Below are 14476 nucleotides of genomic sequence, written 5' to 3' on the forward strand. Positions count from 1 at the left end.
ATAGAGAATTTGAAGTTGAAAGTTGTTTCCGCTCTGTCTTAAGCCATGTGTGTTATCTGTCATTCTGCTTTGGGGAAATTTTCTTGCATTTTTTCCTAATTCTTTTCTCTTTGTTTTCTCAGATTTTTTTTTTTTTATTAGATCTCTTAGAGATGAAATTCTCTACATCGATCTTCAACTTATTTTTTTAATCGTTTACCTCCTATTTCCATTTTGTTGTGCTTGGTGTTAAATTCCAATTTTTCTATCAATTTTTTTTTTTTTGCTTTCATATTGCTAATTAAATAAAGCTATTTAAAAATCTTTTTATAGTAGCACCTATATTACTTGCTTAATAGGCACATTATCCTTTCTAATGTTTCTTAGAATATTTGTTTTAGATTTTTAATAATAGTTTGTTCTACTTCTTGTATTGTCTCAAATTCATCTAAATTGTTTATTTATGTATTTATCTCTCTGCTGTACCTGGTGTCTTCCGTTGGTTTTTTTGTTTTAGTTTTTTTGGCGGGGAAGTAGTGTCCCTTGGGGAACGTGGAGAGGGAGCTTGCAGGTTATATGATGATCCTTCCTTTGGGTCTTCAGGCCAGCCCTGTGCCTCCCTCCCCTGTGGGATGCCTAGGTGGCCTACCACCCAGGTCACAGTTTGGGTGGGGAGGGGAAGGGGTTCCTGAGTGGCCCTTCTCCAGACACCAGGCCGTCCCCGGTCTACATTCCTTCCAGGTCTGGAATGGTAATGGTCCATATCTGTTTCTCCACATAAATTATACTTCAGAGTCGCCACTGACTCCTGGCTTCACTGAAGATGCAGTTTGGTAGATGTTTATAACCCTCCATGTTTGGGCACAGGGAGCATTGCTGAGAGGATAAGACAGGGCATGGAATTCATTGCTCTGCCATCTTAAAACCTGCGGTCTTCCAAATGAACAACTTCAAAATGCAGGTCTACACAACTTTTCTAGAGAGGCTTTTGAAACGATAGCATTATTTCCAAAAAACGTAACCCCCAGAGCATTTCATTCACTTCCAAGTATATCTGAATGGGGACAGACGGTGGATATAAACACAGAAGGCCCGGATCCTGCCCCCAGGCACCTTATGGTCTGGGGGAGGAGCCGAAACACGTCAGGGAATTGCCACGATACAAAACAAAATCGACAAGAGCCCGAGAAGGCTGTAACTGTGCACCGCAGGCATTCATGCAGGGAGATTCGATTGACATCCGAAGGAGGATTTCCGGGAGGAGGCAGCATCTTTATATGAGCCTGGCTGTTTGGGTAGGATGTGCACCTAGTAAAAGCTTCATAAATATTTGCCGAATGTAATTAGCGCTGTTCAGCCTCAGCGGGTTGGCGTCCTGTTCCCCTTTCTGCGTCTGTTAACGGTAAATACTCTTTGCTTCAGCGCCGCTATCAGCAGCAATCAGCTTCGCTTATTCTGGTCTTAGTTTTCCTGAGAGGAATTAACAAAAACATTTCTGTAGAGAAAATCCACCATTCAATGACAGTTATCAATATATCCTATAATTACAGGGGGAAAAAAAAAAAACCTTCCTGTGAGAATGTCATCATGTTAATGATGCACGTATATTACTAAGAATTATAAATATTGAGTAATAAAGCTGCAAGTTCGCATGTTCCCAGACGTTATTTTGGGGCCACTCGATTAGCAATTTTTCAAAAACATAAGCAGTAATTAGAAATCTTTCATAATTTCTTTCAGAAACGGCACTTGATTTTAATTCTTTCACTTAAAGGAAAAACGCGTGCGGAAAAACTGTCGGAACTATTTGACATTTTTATAGCTGACAAAAATTAAGCGTAATTAAAATGAAATATTTGTTGCATAAATTAAACTGCAATTAATACGTTTTCTGCCGCTGCTTGAAGGATAAGATTAAAGGAGTGTTGTTGGCAGACTCCCTGCTGTGACACTAATTTCTTAATTTTTACACCAAACATCATCAAACGTATTTTCACAGTAGAAGAGTAAAAAAACAAAAACATTGTTTGATGAAAATGATATACTTCAGAGGGAGATAAACTGGCTTTTATGAAGCCAAGGCAATATTACTGTTTGTTTTAAGATCTGATGACTAGTTGATTCCAAGGGTAAGATTTGCGCTTTTGAAGCCATTGAAATAACAGATTAAATGGCCCTTCATTTTAGTTGGCTGCGCCGCGTAGGTTATCCAGTGCACTGCTTTAGGATGTTTGCTCTTTCGGAGGGAATCAGAAAATGAGCAAGACATGTTATGCCGAGGCCTCCCCTCCAGCTAACCAAGAATTTATAATAAATCTCATCCCCAAACCTTAGATGTAGATAATTTAGCAAAAGTGGAGGGAGGATGCATTCTGTCAGTACTTCTCATGGAGGAGGATCCTTTTTCTCACGGGAGCCCATAATCGCCAAAAGAAAAGCAAACCGTAACCAAAGTTAGTTGTTGCTATCTTAAAAAAAAAAAAAAAAATCTTCAGCTGCCACTTACCCAAGCCATGCCTCACGTGGCATTTCCATGTGAATTTTTTTTCTGGCTAATTACTGTTTGACATTACACACCATTAGTGGTATCAAGGAAAGAAACAGGTAACTGTTCTTAATGGTCCTCTTCACTTCTCCCAATGTCTCTCGTGGGCCGAGCTGCATGAGGGATGCAAATGCCCTAGGGGGAACTAGAAATTAGGGGCGAGGCCCCATCACTTGCCGGACCATCGCACACCCCTGCCTCGGGGACTGGGAGGCGTCAGCACATGCGTGTGATGACAGCATCAGTATATGATGGCGCCCGTCGGAGGAAGTGAAATTAACGGAGCTCTGTTCACATACGGCAAGGCCGTGGTGCCCCGTCCATGCCGCCTGCGGAGAAGCAAGCCACCGTTTCTGATCGCTCGAGGCTCGCCCGCCTTCCGCCCAACGAGGGCCACGTACGCCGAGCGCTTCCAGACGTTGGAAAAGTTTGCCCTCCAAAAATCTGAGAGCAGATCGATCCATCTCTGTAGAGTTGCTGAGTGGGTTTCAGTTACTTGAAATGACAGTCATGGTGTAGTGACAAAAATGTAGTTCTGTTTGCATGGAGACACGTGTGCACAGATGTCACCTCGGCCACCTGTCCTGACCGCCCGGTTTGAAACCGCAAGCCCGTCCCGATTTCCCTCGGCCCTTCTCCTTCACCCTGCCTTATTTTTCTTCATAGCACTTGCTGTTACTTGACATTTGCTTATTGTCTGTGTCTGATCACTAGAAATTTAAGTTCCACAAAGACAGGAATTTGTGCCGAACTTACTCATTTCTGGGTCCTAGCAGAGCGCTTGGCATAAGCGGGCCCTGGATTGATTTTTTTTTTTTTTTTTTTTTGGAAGAAAGGAAAGACAGAAGGGAAGGGAAAGGAATGGAAAGGAAGCAAGAACGAATTTTTGAAAACCAGTTCTTCAAAATGAGCAGAAAGAGGCGGTGGCGGTGGTATAGTGGTGAGCATAGCTGCCTTCCAAAAAGAGCAGAAAGAAATTAAACAATTCCTGATGATAATATGAAAAGCTAGGTTTAGTAGGGGATGATGAGAAGTCTATTAAATCTTCGATTATACCTTATCGTATTTTTAATCTTAGAGAAATCATACTAAAATGACAACTCTTATAAAATAATATTTTAGGTTATCATCTCTATATGGTTCGTATTCATGAAGAATTATTTGCGAACCACCCATACAGAGAAGTAAACAATATTGACTCCGTAAGTTCGTTACACGCGCTCATATTCTCATCCATTCGTCTGTTCGTGTTACTCGTGCCCGAGGGGGCGTGCTGCCTGTGCTATGCTGGCGGAGCACGTCGTGATGGAGCCCGACTCTCCTGCAGATGTGCGGTCTGTCCTTGAATTTGCAGTAGCTGATGCAGTCACTGCGCACACCGACTTAGCACATGCTGAGCCATTGCAACCAGGGGAAACACAGGCTTGGGTTCCTGCAAGCCTCTGATCAGCTACACGATGCGTAACATTGCTTTATGTGTGTCTCTGCTTAAAGAGTTCTTATCCTCATGTATACACATATATATCGTTGATTCATTAGCATCGAATAGCCCTATAACTCCTGCCTGAGCGAAGCTCCTCTCACACATGCACACAGCAGCCTTCTTGTTCTCAAGAGCACTAGACAGCACTTCAGCACTATGCTTGCGGTCCACTGTAAACAGTGAAATCGCCGACAAAAAGAACGAAAACGTGGAAAAGGTGTCACTGAATAGAGCACGAGAAGGCAGGCCACAGCTGTGTGTATCTGGTGACTCAAATTTTCCTCCACTCCGCTCAGATCTCTGATTCACTCTGCAAGCTCTGTGAGTATTGATTTTGGGTGGCAAATAAATTTTAGCAAGTGGATGAACTTGCAAATAAGGAATCCGAATAATGAGGCTCAATGGGAGCAGGGGTTTTTAAAGTCGTTATTGAACAGCCTATTTACTGATGAATCTGGGCGTTCTCATCCTCGCAAAACAGAGTCTCAGTGCGAAATCCTGTGTTTCTACTCAGCCAGGACTTGTCGAGTCCTGATGTGTGGCAGGCACTGTGTTGGTAACTGGCAATACAACAGATAAGACGAAGAGAGCCCTCTCCATTGCTCATCGAACTCACAGATAGATCCCCCTTCCTCTCCCTCCCTGCTCCCTCCCTCCCTCCATCCCGACTTCTCTGTCCCCCAAATACTTCTGGCCTGAAGTTACTGGAGGCTCAGAAGGAACCGGGCACAGCTGGAAAAGTGGTTTCAGAGTGTGGGGTGGGCTCTGCGAGGACCTCTCGGTGATGACGGGCATGCCACACAGTTCCCATCTCCTCCGTGTGGTTTCCGGGCTGACAGGGCTGAATGACAGAGTAAAGGTTTGCTATTCTGGAAGGCTCAGACTGAGACTTCGAACAGGTGCACGGTGTCCCCAGGGCCAACCGTTTACTCATAATTCAGTCATTCCCTTGATAATATCTTTCGAGCCTCTACTCTGTGTGAGACACTGTGCTAAACCCGGGAGTACCGTGGAGAGCTCGGTGCGACCTTTGAGCCATCAATCCCCCTCCGTGGTTTCCCGGAGGACCGGATCGCACGAGGCGTTCTCTTTCCCATAAGAAACACTTGCTATTTTGGAACACGACAATCCTGGTTTCAGCTGTTGTTCGTATTCTAAGTGATTCCCCTTAAACCATGTTCTCTCTGAACATTTTTGCAGCGTTTTTCCAGTCCACTAACCATCCGCAAGCCGAACTTTCCCGTTCATGCCAGTTTCTCCTGGCATCTCCCTCTCTCGGCATTTGAAACGGGCCGTCACCGTATACGAAAATAACGTTACAGGCAACTCTTATCCTGCTGTCTTTAGCTCTGCTGTCGAATCAACCAACAGGATGCAGGTCATTCCAACCGCACGTTGTAGCTCGCTGGATGTTCCACTTCTGCGACTTTTATTTAGATGCCATTCTTCTTGTCTGTAGTTGAAATTAAACAGTGAAGGCCATGTGTTACATGTATCTCTCTATTTCTATATCTACATCTATTTCTTCTGATATATCTTTATATCTTGTTTCTTTTTTATTATGGCCGTAATACAAAAACACCATAATACAATAGGTTTACACGTTTCAGCTTACATGTCTGGCCTGCTATTTCCCATCTGTGCGTTTATAGCCAGAGTTTTAAAGATGGGGGAGGGACATGAACTAAACAAGAGAAAGACAGATGAAACTAATAAGAAGGCAAGATATGTAAAAATGTGGGGGAGGGGGGAAACCAATAAAAACTCAAATATATAACTTTAGAATTTGGAAATACCCACATTGAAATAAAAGTAGTAATGTGTATACCAAAGCCTTAAATAACTAGAGAAGCAGTGCATCTGCCAACCTAAAGTGATCTTACACTTCGGGGGTGACTGGCCCAGGAAATTTGCTCTTTGTCATTTTGACTTGGGTTTGAAAATGGACCTGGGCTGCATTCCAGCTCAAAGAGCCGTTCGCTTCCAAAGATGCCTAAATTGTCCCAAGGAGCTCATTCTGGCAGTGGATTATTTGTGTTTGGCTGGGCATCCTAACAGCAAAAGCTGTCTGCTCTGGCAAGCAAGGGCTGTGGCAGGAATTAGAATTACCATCCCTAGTGTTTTGTCTTCGTGAGGCTATTTTTCAGAAAAGCAGTCCCCAACCCCTCCTTTAAAAAGTGACACTGCGCAAGTGTTGTGCAGGTGGTTTTTTGAGCTCATCAATAGCTTCCCGTGGCGGGGTGGCCGGTTTTATATATTACGGGCAAATTTTAAACCAATAAGAATCAGCAACAGATTTTTTCCCAAAACTAAAGCTGTCTAAATGGCATATTCGCCTCTTCTGTATCAGAGGTAAGTAACAGTTATTGGTTGCCTGGGGCCAAGTAAGAATGGGAGGTTTTAAATTAAAAAATAACAGTGGTATAAAAAATTCTGGTTTTCTTCCTGGGATGTGGAGTGTAGGTACTTGAAGAGGCAATCCTTGTTTATCTACACGACTGTCAGTGCCTGCCGTGCGACGCTCCCACTCGTGGGAGACGGGACTGAGTTTGGGTACCCTTCGTCAGGAGCACCCCTAATATACTGTAGACGATCAGATATTAATGAGATGCGCAGATTAATTCATAACCTGGAATTAAGTGAGTCTTCATTTATTATATTGGAGGGGTTCAAAATTAAGCATACAAGAGGATACACAGGAATGTAGGCATAAAATATTAGACTTCCGTTTCTATTTTTATCTCATTTACAGATCTATTTAACATTAAATTATACTACCACAGTGTTACACATATATAATTTAGCACAAATAACTTAGACATATGTTGAGAGCGCATGTTCAAAATACTTTTGCCGATGGAGGATGTGATCAAAAGCCTTTGGGTCCTTGTTTCACTAAATTGATTCACCATAAGTAGTCTCACCTGCTTCACAGGTATGAATGAAATTTATTTAATTTGATTTTTGAAAGAACATGGTAGGTAGACTATGAATAGACTTTTACCATTGAAGGAAAGAGAGAAGAATATACTAGCGCTGGTGACGGACGTTTCTTCCTATTTAATCCTCACAACAACCCTGTGAGGTCAATATCTCCATTTTATCTTTGATGAAACAGAATGAGTTATAGAGAATCGGTATCATCTGGTGTGTGTGTGTGTGTGTGAGAGAGAGAGAGGAGAGAGAGAGAGAGAGAGAGAGTGGGTGGTTGGTTTGGTAGAATGCACCAATGAAATCATCTAGACCTGTTTGGGAAGGTTATTAATTATCAGTTCAATTTTTAAAATACACGTAGGCCTATTCATATTGTTTCTCCTTGTGTGAGTTTTGGTAGATTGCTTCTTTTAAGGAATCGGTCCATTTCATCTCAGCTATCAAATTCATGGTCAACTGTTCCTAATACTTCTGTATTTATAATCTTTTAATGTCCATGGTATCAGTAGTAATGTCCCATCTTTTTTAGTAATTATTAGTAATTTGAGTCTTCTCCCCTTTTTCTTAGTTACACTGGCTCAGTGTTTATTAATTTTATTCATCTTTTCAAAGAACCAGCTTTTAGTTTTGTTGATTTTCTCTATTCATTTCCTGTTTTCAATTTCGTGACTTTTGCTCTGATTTTATTATTTCTTCTTTTCACTTGGATTTCATTTGCTTTTTTTCTAGTTTCCTAAAATGGAAGCTCAGATTCTTGATTTTAGATCTTTCTTTTCTACTATAATCATTCAATGAATTTAAATATATGCTCTGAATATATTTTTATCCAAAGTAATTTGAAGTAAATGTAAAAAACAAAAATTGAAATATACATTTTAAAAAATAACTTACTTTAAATATTCAAAATGATCTATTAAAATGAAAACTAAATATAATTAATAAATATCAAAAACTTAAACTAAGGTAGTTTAAATAAAACTAACCATTTGATTTACCTTTTTTGAAAATTAAATTCATTATTGTTATATGTATTTTTTTAAACTAAAACTATTCACAGTTCTAGGTTCATCAAGTGCCAACATAAAATAATCGCTATCATGCATCACACATATGCTTAAGATTCATACACTGAAATTTAAGAGTGATGTGAATTCTTTAAAATTGCACAATGTTCCTGAAAGGCCACATGTAACTGCTGCAAATTCTGCGTAGATTCCTGAGTAACCCTAGAATCACAATTTGGAACTAAAAGGAAGCGAGACCATGGATGTTCAGCACCACAGACAAATGATGCTTCCTTACATCAAGTTCTGTCACGTCAATGCCATCCAAGAGGAAGGGTTATACTCAAATCAATTTGTCTTTTATCTGAGCACTTTTGTCACTCAGATTTTCTTTGTACTTGAAAGCAGTGCCCCTGGGGCCCGACCAGCATTAGTATAAAGGCAGATATTGAGGGTGGGGGGCTCCATCATACCTGAGCCAATCCCGAGTGACAAGTACCTGCGTGTCCTTTAATGCATTTATCTGATGTGTTTGTAACAATGGGACCTCCCTCAAGAGGTGAGCCCAGGGCAGATGTCCTTCTTCCCAAGGTTTCTTAAGGAAAAAAAAAAATTATCCAAAATTATCTTCATTAAAGATAGGCCTCCTTTATAAGGAGAAACATACACCTTTATATAGTCTGACCATTTATTAACAGTGTCTGCTAATAATTTAGTACTTTACCTCTTTAGTGACTTTGCCTGTTTAATCTGCACGAAAGCATTCATGTCTGTCTTCAAATGCTGAAGACGTGACCCAACAAAAATGACCCGACCTCCCTCTCAGCTCTTCGTCCATGCCTTTGAATCAGTTCTGTGGTACTCACCACGGTTGGCCTCTGTCGTAGTTATCTGAGTATGTCACCTTTCCTCTACCATCCATGCAGTCAACAAATATTTACTTTGCACAAAACAAAGCTCATAATCTTATGGGGGACACAAAATCAATAAATATAAAAGATCAAAGAGCGGCCATTGCTGCCAAGAAAATAGGGCCAGTGAAAGCGATAGGAAGTTTCAAGGCTGGTGTGTCATCTGCAGGTGGCCGGGCAGGGCCTCGCGCGACAGCCACGTGGTGTAGGAGGGAAGGAAGCGTAGGAATGACTGGGCGCAAAGCCGTCCAGCTAGGGGCCTTTATAGGCTCCGAGAGAAGACATGCTCGGTAAACAGGTGTTTCTAGAGATGATTACATGACGCGGAAATGTCAGAAAGGGACCCAGGGGGAGAAGGGTCACTTGGGGCCTTAGAGATCAAGGTAAAAAACAGACTGTGAGCCCGTTGAAGACAAGTGGCTTTGTCCAATCATTGCATTGGTCAGAGCGTCTTGTTGATGTTGGAAGCTAAGCAGGATCGGGCCTGGTTAGTACTTGGATGGGAGACCACCTAGGAAGACCAGGTGCTGTAGGCATAAAAAATAATTAAAAAAATAAGGGATTATAAACTGACAAGGTCCTTGCAATCTATGAGGCCAACCAAGGATTGCCTCGCCTAAAAAATAAAGTTTCAATCTCTCTGATTCAACTGTTAAAACTTACCTGTGAATGTTGTTTTATTTGAGAATATGATGGAAAATTGGAAGGACAATTAAAATCTACATATTCAGCAGTTTAGTATGATGTAAATTGTAACAAAATAGTAACAGTCATTAATAATAATGCAAAGTCAGTAAGATCTTTGTGGTAATCTTTGCTCTTTTTCCTCCTAGAATTTCCAAACTGTATTGCCACCAATCGATCTCTTCTCGAACTATGGAAAAATGTATTCAAAAGCTGGACAAATTTTATAAAGGTATGCATTTTTGCTAAGCAATACTTCAAAACCATTTTAAGTAACAAATCAAACGAGAGTGACTTAACTGTCTAGCATTTTAAAAACCATGCAAGAATAACCTTTATGCATAACCTTTCATTCTAGCCTAATGGCTTTCAACATTCAAACACATGGGCTTTGTTTTTCAAATCTCTTTTCTAAAATAGACTCTTTCTCTTTAAATCAATTAATACAATAGAAAAATAGTTTTACACAATCAAATGAAAAAATATCGTCAGTGTCCAAAAGCTAAAACATTTCTCAATACTGTGTTGATACAGTAGAGTTGAAAATACTGTATTCATTATGTGTGTTATTCCAAGTACGAGACCTCTTTAAGGGTTTCTGAATAAATAGTGTCCGGGGTCTCCGATTGCCAGCGTTTACACTATAGGGAAGAGCAAAGACCCACATAAAATTCGAGATCTCAGAATAAGCTAACTCTCAATGAGTGTTACTGCTAAGGTGTTTAAAAACCGAGAAATGCTTACGATCAAAGTAAGGCATCTAGGAGATATTTTGGCATTTTCAGCCCAGTTAGAGGAGGCGTTGGATGAAGAGAGCACAGGTCACTACAGTTAACGGAAAAGAGGCAGAAATGAGCAAATCATGCCGGTTAGAATTCTCCTGGCATCCTCCACACCCCAGACCCAAGGGAAGCTAGCTCAGGTCCCTCGGAAGGGACACAGAAGCAGCTTGTGTTGTCTAGATTTAATGTCAGTCTCCTCTCCTTCACTTATTACTTCGGGTGCTTCAACGTGGAAGTCAGTATGTTAAATGCAGATCCCGATATCTGTCTTTTAATGACTCCAAAGGAATGCACGAAGGGAAATATGAAATATTCTGAACTAATAGAAACACACATGTCTATAATGCTAGTGGAATTGCAGTTTCAAGGTTTATAAAGTATTATGACCCATTGGAGCATTTATCTAGCATTTGTAACTCATAATGTAAAGTAGTCTAGATAAAAAATTTTCATATTTGTGTGTGATTTTAAATAGGTTTTAATTCAAAGGTATATTCTGTTTATAATGGTGTCGAGGTTGAAAACAACGTGAGCGCTTGTTACATGCTAAGATAAATAAAGGGTAAAAGACGTACAAGGCAATATTACAAGGACGTTAAACAGGTTAACATAGATCTTCACCTATTAACTATGAAAATACTCGAATATCTTTCTAAGAAAAGAAGGCTGGATGCAAAAATCCTGCATAGCTTAAGTCTATCAAAAAATCTCTGCGTGTGTGTGTACACACACATTGCATAATGTGTGGGCTTTTATCAAAAACACTTGCAGGTGCTTGTATAGTACGTGTATACGTATACATTTGTGGATTGTAAAAAATGTTCATGGTAGCTATTTCTGGGTAGTAAGATCATAGGTACCTTTTTGGGAGAAATATCTTTGTATCCCCATTTTTTGAAATTTTTATCTCATCAGACAAAAGCAAGCGTCGAAACAAAATAATGCAATAGGGATTACTTGTTCTTCGCTACCAATTACGTAAACAGCTTGACTTTATTCTGTTCAATCATAATAATTTAGAGAGAATTATCTTCTTTTTCCCGAAGACAAAATAATTACTTGCTAAATTATTTATAAGAAAGACAAGGATGAGTAACAAATGTTTCACATTACTTTTAATTAAAAATCGCACAATGTGCAGATACGAATATGTGACAGAATTTTAAAAACATGCTTGCTAACTCTTCTCTTGGATCTTTCACTATTTTGCGAATCGAAAACATTATCGAATGCCCTTTCCTCAAAAGAAATTAATTTTGATAAGTAAAGGGTAGCAGCCTTAGCTGAGGCTCTCCTATTAAGATTTAATTTCACCAACTATGACAAAGTGCTGCTTTTTGTAAAAAAGGCCAAGATGCGGACACTTGCACCAAAGCGTTGAATAAAGATGCCGTAGTAATTTTTAGAGCTATCTATTTGATTGCTTCGGCTTCAAGGTAGTTCATCACTTCACTATAATTCATGCGACTTTGCCTCTCAGAGCCATACTCCGTTTTTCCATCAGTCCGATTAGAAATAGTGACGCCTTTATCAGATTAATCTTTCTTTCCCTTAGCATGTCTGAGTTTAGGATAAACAGAGCCTACCCCTACCCATTTTGATTAATCTACTAAGATTTTACCACTGAAACTGCTCAGAACGAATTAGATTTTAAACACACACACACACACACACACACACACACACACACACACACACACACACACTTTAAAATCTACTCTCTGGCCGGGATAATATGACTCCTTTTCATTTCTTTAATTTTTCTTTGTAGCTGATCACTGTGGTAACCTTCGGTAGTTTCCCATAGACCGCTTTGCCTGCCCCAGAATATGCTATCCCCTGTCAGATTGCTTTGCTGTCTTTTTAGCTCCATTCATCCTTTGAGGCAGAAGAGTCTCTTTAAAGGTTAGAGGGGAGAAAAATTAGCAGGATGAGATGAAATCACTGGGTAGTCGTTATCAGCGTAGTTTGCTTGCACTGTGTGCTTCTCAGTTTTCTGTTTCTTCTCTGCAATGTGCTTTGGTCCAGGCTGTCTTCCTGTTGAAAATTTTTGAGGCCGGATGAGATGAGTTTTAATTAAATTATTTGTTATGCATGAAAGACAGGGTACCTTTTCCTTTCTTCATTGGGATTTGGCATATGAATTACTCAGATAGCCAAGAAAAAACTAAAATGAAAAATACATTTGGTTAGCACCTGAATTGGGAAAGGCATGAAATTCCATTGTCTCTTTTAGAGGAAATAAGGTCTTGGCCACTGTGTGAGGGACAAGGGGGTGCCTGAGGGGAGCGGATAACCAGGCCTGTAAACTATAGATGTGCCCACTGGGAATTAACATTTTAACTCGACAAGAGAAATCGTTAGACCTTGTCATTCACCTTGGCACCGTGTGAACTTGGCACCTTTTCAGTTCCGTCATAGCGAATAACAAAACAAAAATCTAGATATCTTTAGTATTTTTCTTTTGGCGAACTGGTCCGTGGAATAAAGATGACGTAACAACCCACGTGCCAATAGGAGGAGGTTCCACTCTAGAAGTTTCTCCGTGATGGAGGCGGGTCGGCTGGGCACTGCGTCTCTGGCTGCACACGCGGTCGCAGTGGTGCAGATGGAGATCGGAGGACAGGGTCATTCCTGCAGGGCTAGGACGGGGCAGCCAGGGGTGTCGCCTCCCAGACTGTCCGCTGAGCCAGCTCTCAGGGAGGAAGATTCAAATAGAGAATTCGAGAACTTCTGTGTCGTTGGGTTCTTTTTTCTTTTCTCATTTTATCGTTTTGTTTTTAGAAAATATCTCCTTTTGTTTTACTGTTTTGTTTTTAGAAAATAAAAGAAGACAGAATGTAAAAATGAGGTTAAGGGGTGAAGTGACTGTGGAATAGAAGACCCCCCACTGCCTGGAACCCTGCTTCCATGGCTGGCTGAGTAACCTTGACACAAGTGTCTCTCTCTCTCTCTCTCTCTCTCGCATCTGTTCAAAGAAGAAATGGGAACCATTTCTGGTTTATTAAAAAGCTCTATAATTCTAGAAAGAAAATACAAATGAGGACTTAGGTCATACTTCTTATGATTCAATAAACTATAATATTTTACACCTGACGACTTTTATATAGTGTGTGAGTAGTGGGTCTTTTACTTCTGAGAATGTCACAACCACAGGCCCTGGTGACCAAAAGTGTCATAAATGGTTTCCCTGAAGCATCCAGATTCTGACCCTATCGCCTTAGTCAAGTGATGAGGCCAGCGCTGGATACCGAGTTAAGGGCAACCAGCATATAAGCGGGAATGATGAACGGATGGCAGTATGAATGGTGTGGAGTGTTTTGCATTAAATGTTTGTCCCGAGGGTCATAGTAACTCATCATAACAATTAGAAACCCCCTCAGTGCATTGAACTTGAGACACACAGGCAGGGATCAGAGGGTGTGGGAGCAGAAGCATAGGCACCTGGAGTAGGGAAGACATTTCTGGGTCTCCGCCGCAGAGGGCAACGCGGTCATCCAATTGCGGGGTTGTGCCCGGCTCGGCGTACTCACCTGTAAGTGGTTTCTGAAGGCGAAACACATGTCTGACTGGTGACACTGTAACTCAAGAGTACGCCCTTTAATACTTTAGTAACTGTAGGCCATCTATTAGGTATTTTATAGATGCCACGTGAATATTTGTTGGTTCTGACCTCGTAAGACAATTAGCTGGAATTAGAAAGAGTCTGAACGTCGCCCTCTGAAGCTGTAGGACCAGTCTCGTGATGCAGTCCGTAACCTGGCCCTCGTCAGTCCGATAGTCTCAACTAGAATTTCCGCAAGCGTTTAGAGTAAGGAGGTAGCATGCGATGCATTACGATTTGTGAAGTTGTCTATGAAGACTCGTTTTTAAAACATCGCCAATGCTACTTTTTTTTTTTTAGAAAAAGCAAGCATTCATATAGAACCAAATTTGGTGAATAAGTATAGAAAATTCAAATAAAAAAGCAAATGCTTTTCTCAATAAAACAATCTTTATTGCGAGGAAGAATTGGCTGGCATTTGGGGGTAAGGGAAATAGAATTAAAAAGCACGTTATTGATTGTGACGTGTAAGAAGTCGAGTGGAAGGAGCTAGATTCAGAACAGAGCAGATGCCTTTGAAGTGTTGTGCATTGAGTCTGTCTCAGATGAC

At 40.8% G+C, this 14476-nt stretch overlaps 1 protein-coding gene across 1 annotated transcript in view; it reads left to right on the plus strand.

The window, feature by feature from the left end:
* The window catches only part of SPATA17 (spermatogenesis associated 17), a 119616-nt gene extending 109844 nt beyond the window's left edge, over positions 1-9772 (plus strand). The window contains exon 12 of the mRNA XM_023534149.1: positions 9690-9772. Coding sequence (XP_023389917.1) covers positions 9690-9770 — 81 coding nt within the window. The 3' untranslated portion in view covers positions 9771-9772. The remainder of the gene's footprint in view (positions 1-9689) is intronic.
* Positions 9773-14476: the final 4704 nt, after the last annotated feature.

The sequence above is a fragment of the Pteropus vampyrus genome, unplaced genomic scaffold (assembly GCF_000151845.1).
Source record: "Pteropus vampyrus isolate Shadow unplaced genomic scaffold, Pvam_2.0 Scaffold121, whole genome shotgun sequence".
In the NCBI taxonomy this organism is placed as follows: Eukaryota; Metazoa; Chordata; class Mammalia; order Chiroptera; family Pteropodidae; genus Pteropus; species Pteropus vampyrus.